The sequence below is a fragment of the Mastomys coucha genome, unplaced genomic scaffold, assembly GCF_008632895.1.
Source record: "Mastomys coucha isolate ucsf_1 unplaced genomic scaffold, UCSF_Mcou_1 pScaffold3, whole genome shotgun sequence".
In the NCBI taxonomy this organism is placed as follows: domain Eukaryota; kingdom Metazoa; phylum Chordata; class Mammalia; order Rodentia; family Muridae; genus Mastomys; species Mastomys coucha.
In genome coordinates this window covers 27,483,278-27,491,649 of record NW_022196909.1, presented here as the reverse complement: position 1 = coordinate 27,491,649, position 8,372 = coordinate 27,483,278, and the positions used below count along the sequence as shown (strand labels likewise).

Here is an 8,372-nt window from a genome sequence, read left to right as displayed (position 1 = left end):
CCCCCCCCGGAACCCTGTGACTGAGCGTGGATTTGGACCTTGTGTGTGTGTGTGTGTGTGTGTGTAAGCACTTCCCAGTTTATTTTGGCACTAAATCAAAGGTGGCGGGTGAGGCAGACCCTTGCTGGCTCTGTGATGGTGGCCGAGTGTCGGGGACTGGGCAACGTTGTCCTGGAAAGCCATGGTGGTCAGCATGGGCACTTGTAATTGCTCTGGGCCAACAAGATAAGGGCTTTCCTGTAGGGGAAGAGGCCTGGCTTGAGATAAAGAACAGGTGCCTAAAAGAGGTGCCGCAGGCTAACCCTCCCTGTCACTGGCCTTCCTCAGCTCCCTTTGGGTAAAAGCTGAGGGGGGCAGAGCCAAGCAGTCAAGCAGGAGCCTTTATAATACCTGAGGGGCAGGTGTTTGGGGAAACAGTAGAGATTACCAGGGTAACCATGGTTCTCATGCAAAACTTAAACTTGGCACCTCCACTTTCTTCTTGCTTGATCCCAACCCTGGCTCTAAGGCCTGAAGTCCATTGCTTGTTATACCCACCCATTAAGATGGAGATTAATGCTTTTATAGGTGTCGATGGTGTGTTACCAGTGCAGTGTGTGTGTGTGTGTGTGTGTGTGTGTGTGTGTGTGTGGTGTTGTGTTGGCTAGAGCTGGCTACAGGTGCTTGTCTTGGGCTGGAGAAGGTAAATGGCTGCTCTCATGTCTAGCCCAACCCTTGCTACATAATTATCAACACGGGTGGCTAGATCCTGCCTGTCAGAAATGACGGGTTTTACAGTGAAGTCTAACCATGGTTAAGTGTTGGCTGGTATTTATAAAATACTAGTTGGGCTAAAAAAAAAAAAAAAAAAAAAATTATAGGGTCTAGTCTTAGCGGTAGTCAGTGTATTGACCCTGTTAACATGTTGGAGGACAGAATTTTGGGCCAGTCAGAGGCAAAGCAGCTAAGAGTATAATTTTATCAGTCCAGTTGCGACGGGTGGTGCCTGGAAGTGCTGGTAGCTTTTGGAGCAAAGCTGATTAGAGGTTGCCTGAACTTTCACCCCTTGGTACTTGGCATCAGAAAGCCCCTACAGGCTGCTAAGAGCACTACCGGGGGCTTCATTATGGAAGTCATCATGTCTCTTCACCCCTATGAAAATCCAGGGTCTAAATCAGCAGTTCTCATTGGGCAAGTTGGAAACTGGGGTGCAAATCACTGAGGTGTCGCTCAGGAACCGCCCAGGAACCTGCCAGGGCCGTGTCTTCTCTCCACTGTGAGACCTTCTCTACAGCTCCCTCTCACACGCCTCATTGACTGATTAAGTGGGGGTAATGATATTTGTCCTTGTAACCTCTCCAGGCTGTTATCGGGAGAAATGAGGCAATACAAGAGAAACTGCTCTGTAAACCGGTGACATTATGTAAACATGGTCACTGGGAGGAGCACGCTCCCTGGTGCCAGGGGTTCAGCCCATCTGTCAGAAATCACTGTGGAGGAATTCCCAGGGCTGTGGGGCGGGATGGGAATGAGTTAGATGTCCTAAGCACTCCGTCTGTATCGTCTTCTGGGCAGGTGTGTTTGGTGCAGCAGCAGCCTGACAGTATTTGGTCCTTCCCACGACTTGTACCAGGAGAGACACAGTAAATGAACTGAGAGTTCAGTGAACTCGTGCGAAAGAGGAAGCTCGCCTAGAAGGGGAAAAAAAGCTTGAAACTCTCTGGGTTGAGGTCTTCCTGTGGGTCTGGCTAAACTGGGGTTTAAGACCCACAGAGCACGGCCTGAGGCAAAACTCCATTGCTACAGTACCCGCCGCTGCTCAACAAGCACAAAGCTCTCAGTTTAACTCCAAGTGTATGTTACATGTGGCACTGAGTACCCTCGATCCAAACACTCAACAGGTAGAAACCAGAGATCAGAGTTGAAGAGCATACTTAGCTATGAAGAGAGTTCAGGCCAGTTTGGGCTACATAGGACATTATCAAAAAGAAAAGGGACAGGGGTTAGGGCAGTAAAGGGGAGAAATGACACACTAACATTGAAGAGAATAATCAAGACCCATGCATGGTGGTGGGCACGTGGGAGGCAGAGGCCGGTGGAACTCTGAGTTCAAGGCCAGTCTGGTCTACAGAGTGAATTCCAGGGCAGTCAAGGCTACATAGAGAAACTGTGTCTTGAAAAACCAACCATACAACCAGACAAAAATAACTCATGCATGAGGCCTGGAGAGATGACTCAGTGGTAAAGATTGCTGCCTGCTCTAGCAGAGGACCTGGGTTCAATTCCCGGAACCCACATGGTGGCTCACAAAAATCTGTAACTCCAGTTCCAGGGGATCTGATGTCCTCTTCTGACCTCCTTGAGCATCAGGAACATGCATGGTATACACACACACACACACACCATATATATATTAAATATATTGCACATATAATATATATGTGCTATATATATGTATATATATATGCAAAATATTCATATAAAAACCCTAAAAAATTAAAAATAAACCCAGGCATAGTAGTGCACATCTTTAATCCCAGTACTAGCTAGACAGAGGTAGGCAGATCTCTGTGACTTCAAGGCCAGCCTGGTCTATATAGAGAGTTCCAGGACTGCTACAGCTACATAGTAACACCCTGTTTCAAAAACAAACAAACAAACAAAAACAACAAGAAACCTTCATGAGGTGGTCTAGGACTCAAGTGAGAGAAGACACAACACGGCCATAGTGCTGGTTCCAGGGGACTGCCTGATGGGAGCAGATAAGACCAGGCAACCAGGAGACAGTCGGCCATATCGGGGAGGCAGTCTTGACTCAGAGTTGCTTATCTGGCCCAGGCTGCCTGAGGTGGTGAGGTAGGATGGACAGAGTGCTGGCTAGACATCAGAACTGGGGTTGAGTCCCAGCTCCAAATTCTACCGCAACTTGCCACTGGCCAAGATGGCCCACCAGCTGTGCATCCTACGCCTTGTCTGTAGAGAAGAGCCCTGGTCTCCATTTGCATGGACTCTGAACACTGTCCGAGCGTGCCCTGTGGAGGTGCTGGGGCCTGGGAGGCCAGGGTGAGTGGCTGAGGTCAGGGGAGGCCGGCTTGGGAAGGAAGGCTGGCTTGGGAAGGAAGGCCAGATGTGCCTGCCTTTGGTGAAGTTGGAACTTGGACAGGTGTAGGTGAATGGGGAAGGGTGGGCGAGCAAGGCGGTATGAGCAGAGCCACCATGGAATGGACCTGTGCAGTTTGAGGACAGTGGGAAATAGCCCTGCTGTGGCCAGGGGCCAGGGAAGAGATACGCTACAGGTATCAGTAGGGTGTCAGCTACAGGGCCAAACATGTTTAAATTGGCGCCATCAGGATGTGGGGCCCAGAAAGGACGGCAGGCAGGGGCATAATGTAATTAAGGTCGATTTTCAGTGAGACTGCCGTGGCCTGCAGCTCAAAACGGCTTGGATGGCTGGTAGCCAATAACCAGAAAGCCGCCTTAAATGTTCTAGCTAGTAAGGAGAAAAATGGGGTTGGGGGTGTGGGTTGGGAGCAGCAGTAAGTCTAACTTAGAGATGTATATTAGGAAACAATGCTAAACCTTGGTGCCTCTGTGTGTGTGTGTGTGTGTGTGTGTGTGTGTGTGTGTGTACTAAGTCACCTTGGTACAGGGGTTGGGGGAAGGGACAGCAGAGGTACCTACCTGCCTACAAGCTTGGTCAGCTTTATCCCAATTCTGGTTTGCTGGGTAAGGGTTATATGGGGACAGATTACAGTGATAGCTGAAGGCTCGGTGAGGGGGCCTCGGGCCTGACACTTGGGGGCAGAAAGGTGGCTCACACAACCTACAGAGCTCTGAGAAAACACAACAAGCCTCCATTCTCAAAGACTTCCCAGCCTTGAGAGCTGACTGGCAGAAGTACATTTGCAGATTCAAAGGCAGTTCAGAAGAACCATTTTGTTCTGACACTGGCGGACATGTTGATAGTTTGTGTGTGTGTGTGTGCGTGTGTTAGTTTTATATTTATGTGGGGCTCAAATGCTAATCTTTTTGAGGGGAAATTCTATTAGGAAAATTCTATTAGGAAAATATATATAATTATATAAATTATATATATTATAAATTATATATAAATTTATATATAAATTATATATATATATATATATATATATAGGGAGGAAATGGCGACATACAGGTGACAGGCCCTCAAACTTTAACCCGTAGGCTCCCAAGTTCATTCTATGAGAGTCCTTCCTACTTAATATGTTAGACTCAAGTGTTTATGTTCTTTCAACAAAAATCATGGGGTGTAGGCATCAGCAGCTACAGCTCCATCTTATGGGTAAAGAAAGAGACCCTGAGAGGTGACTCAGGATCCATCTGCACCTGCCATTAGGCTCGGTGGGGATGTGTTTTAGATAGAGGCCCCGGGTCTACCACCTCCTTCTTAGTGGGCGGTGATGGCTGGAAGGGCCCTGGGGTCCTTGAAGGGTGTCCCTGGCATGGGTATCTTTGCCCTGATGGATGCTAGGCCCAACCAGGGGCTCCTAGCTTCCCAGGTGTGGGGTAGAAGTTGGACTCCAGTCATCTCAGGGCATATGTTGCAGCCCTGGTCTCTGCAAGAGAAGCTTAAGAAAGAGAAGCTGCATGTATCGGCCAGGTCACCAGCGCTGAAGCTCAGCAAACCTGGCTCGGCTCTACTCCTGAGCAGCAACTGTATAGCGTTGCCTCAGGTCCCTCACCTGTAGAATTAGAGTAGTAGTCACTTCCGTATGTCTGAGCTCTTACTCATCATAAGGTACAGACACGATTTCCCCTCAATCAGCGCCCTGAACAGTATCCCTAACCTTCCAGGATCCGAATGCCCAAGAAAGAGCCAGAGAAGGTTGGGAGGATCGGGACAAGGTTGGCAATAAGCCCAAACTCCATTCGGGGGCCATTAGCTCTTCTTACATGATGTCACAGGGGCAGGCGGTTTTAGCTACCTGAGCTCTGACAGTTTGGCACGTAGAACTGGTTGGTGGGCGGCGGTGGGACACCCGAGCATCATCCTTAGATTCTGGATCCTCTAGGGAAGGCAGGCACAGGGACCCAGTGCAAGATCAGAGAAGCCGCCCAGTTTCTGCTTCCGCTCTCTTTCCACGCCCACTAGTGTGCTTCCCCAACAGTGAGGATGGGGTGGGGTGGGGTGGGGACGAGCCCTAATCTCCGAGGAAGGGGTGTGGCCCCGTTCGCGTTCTCCAGTTTGTGGTGTCCTGGATCTGTCCTCTGGTCCCCTCCAGATCGTGTCCCCACATCCACCCTCTCAGGCAATGGCACTGCGCCACCACGCGTGACCGTGCGCTCCTTACGTGGGGGACGTGCAGGGTGCTGCCTCCTTTCCGGCGCGGGAGGGAGCGGCCATCACTCTCCGGCTCTGGCTGGGAAGCCCCGGCCAGAGCGCCTGCAGAGGCGCCTTGTAGCCAATGGGGAATGAGGAGGTGGGCCGGCTGGCAGTTGTCACCCTCCCGGGGACTGGAGCTCGGAAGGTCTGGAGAGAGCAGGCAGACGCCCCGCCCAGGGACTGAGGGGGAGGAGCCAAGGGAGGAGGTGGAGTCGCCGATCCGCCGCCGGAGGACCACTGCTCACCAGGGCTACTGAGGAGCCACTGGCCCCACACCTGCTTCTCCGCATCCCCTCACAGTCAACATGATCGCCGCGCAACTACTGGCTTATTACTTCACCGAGCTGAAGGATGACCAAATCAAAAAGGTGAGCCCCGCCGGCGCCGCCCGGGCCACAGCCTTGCTTTCCCGCATCCGCTCGCCACCGCCTGCATCCTCCCCCGGCCTCTCCCGGCTAGGCAGCATCTAGTTGGACTACAGGGTGCAGGCGACAGGCCTCGTGCTGGGATACACCCGGGCATTGTGGGCATGCGGGCGTGCTTGTGCTTTGAGGAGCTGGGCGTCCGGCTGAAGACACCCCCCACCTCCCTCCTCCCACGGCTGGATTGCATACTGCAGTGCCCTTGAAAGGACCACGGGTGTCAGATGGGTACCCGCACACAGTGCGGGGCTGGGACCTGGCTGGGTGGGGACCAGCGGGCCTGTCTATAAGGCCTGTTTTGAAAGGTCCACGCGCCGTGGGCGGGGAAGGTGTGATCACTGAGATAGGCTGGGGAGGTGAGTGAGCAGCTGGCGGTGGTGGTGGGGGGGTGCTGGCTGAAAGCCAGGCATCCCATATTTGGGGTTCCCATTTGGAGAATGCGATGCCCTTCTGAAACTGTCACTGGGCTCCCCCAGCTGTTGCAGCTGCTCCTTACTCTGAGGACGGACGGGGTGACCCGCCTGGCTTTCCGGTGCGGGGAGGGGAACAGAGGCCACCGGAAACTTTGCTCATAGGCCTCAGGTTTGGAACCGCATGTCTGAATGGAATTTTTTTTTCTTCCTCTAAAGCTGTTATTTCCAGGCAGTCTCAGCCCAGGAACTCCAATAAGACACTTTAGTCTCTTGAAGAGCTCGGAGGCATTGGCATGCGTTCCTTGTGACTTAAGTGTTCTTGCATTCGGACGCTGGGTACTAGGGGGTGATGTTCGGCTAGTGTAAAAGTGCTGTCTGTTGGTGGGTCTTAAAGATGTATCTCACTTTTCTGCCACCATTAGTGAGACAGGATGTTTTTCCTGAGACAGACTAAGATGGCCAGGGAAACATCCAGGGCATTTTTATTTTCGATATAGGTATGCCTTACCAGCCCTAGATATCATCAACCTGACAGACATTGGGACAAGGGGTACTATCTACAGGTGAGAGGCAGGGGTGACTAGGCTCTGTCCTCTCCTGGCCTGAGACTTCTCATCCTGCACCTTCGGAAGCAGTCCTACTGGGGACTGTGACCTCCTGAAGGTCACACAGCTGGTTAGAGGTGGAGCCAGGGCGGGGCTCCGACCTCCTCCCACTTAAGAACTTGACCAGGACTCCTCCTGGGTATCAGCTGAAGGGGAGGTGCTGAGAGGCCAGGCTGTTGGAGATGCTGCTCCAATCCTGGATCTCTGCCTGGATGGGGACCAGGAGTAGGGTGCTGAGGGAATGGGATTCAGGAACTTGCCACAGGCTAGGGTTGTCAGACCTCAGGCTGTACGGCCAGTCCCTCCCCCCCACCCCCAAGAGACCTGACCTCAGGGAGCTATGCATAAGCACGTCTAATTGCTGAGTTTCTTCCATGGCTGTGGACATTGCTGATGCTTATCCCGAGGAAAGGGAAGACGGAAGCCCCAGCAGGGCAGAGTGCACTTAGAATAGGCCTCCTGCATCAAGTGTTCTCAGCTGTCCTACGCTAGATACCCTCTGTGGCTCGGGCGTGCAATCGAGGGTGGAGGCCCAATGACTTTGTAAACTGAGCCGGCTCCAGCCTCACACCCACAGCCACCTGTGTGGTGGCTGCCAGCTGCCCGGCTGCTCCATTACACAGTGCTGGGTGGCCTCCATCCGGTGGCTGAGTTGGACTAAGGTTCGGGGACTACCCCGCTCCACTACAAGTGGCCTGATTCACCTCCCATCCCATTCCATCTACCAGGCCCTGTGCGAATCTGAGCATGGATTCAAACGGTGCCTAACCAAAGCCCTCACTCTGAGATTGGGCTATCCCCTCCCCCATCTCTATCCCAGAGCCCTGATGGAGGAAGGGTCCCCAGGCTGAAACTTTCCACCTTGTTTGCTTAGGAGAGCCTTAAAAACCGAAGCACTCCCTGCCGCTGGGGGTGGGTGGTGGCTCCAGCCTTTAATCCCAGCTTTTGGGAGGCAGAGGAGAGGCAGGTGGCTGGCTCTCTGTGAGTTCAAGGCCAGCTTGGTCCACAGGGCAAGTTCCCCGGGGTACCCAGGACTACAGAGAGAAACCCTGTCTAACCAGCCCCTTCCAAAACAAACAAACAAACAGCCCTCAAAACAAAAACCCAGTGACAACAAAGCCAACCAACCAACCAGAAACCACCAAACCAAATCAACCAGCCAACCAACAACAAAAAACAAAACAAGAGTTCCCTCTCGCACCTCACACTTATAAGCTTCTTAGGCAGAGGAGATCGCCCCTACCTGTATAGTGGTCTGCTGTCTGTGGGTGTGGGCCGGAGGAGGATCCTTGGTCACACAGTAGTCACTTGATCCCATGAGTCAGTTTATTAGCTTCCTGTCCTTTCCCCACCTCATTTTCTATTATGAGAAAGGCTGTCTGGGAGTGCTAGTCCCTAAATCCTGCTCTTTTTTGGGGGAGGGGCTGGGCCCTGTGTGCCACCCTACAGGGAACCCAGTGGAGACTCTCCGAGGTGTGGGCAGCCATGATGATTCAGTCCTCCAGCCTTAGGCAGCCAGCCCGTGGGGGCTCTGGAGTCATGCCTCTGGTGACATTCAGGACCTTGCTCTCTGCTAGGAGGAAGGAAATTG

The 8,372-nt window shown here is 52.6% G+C and overlaps 1 protein-coding gene across 4 annotated transcripts in view; it reads left to right on the top strand.

Moving 5' to 3' along the window:
- The window catches only part of Hk1 (hexokinase 1), a 106,143-nt gene that overhangs the window by 27,236 nt on the left and 70,535 nt on the right, over positions 1-8,372 (top strand). Inside the window, exon 1 of one of the 4 annotated variants that reach the window (XM_031348723.1) lies at positions 3,020-3,042. The exons of 2 other annotated variants lie outside the window; for them this stretch is intronic. Coding sequence is in view for 1 of the 2 variants with exons in the window: in XM_031348722.1 (XP_031204582.1) it covers positions 5,647-5,709 (63 nt within the window). In the remaining variant the exon portion in view is untranslated. Of the gene's footprint in view, positions 1-3,019; positions 3,043-5,183; positions 5,710-8,372 lie in introns of those variants that run through there. One more of the 4 variants, XM_031348722.1, reaches the window with a different exon arrangement.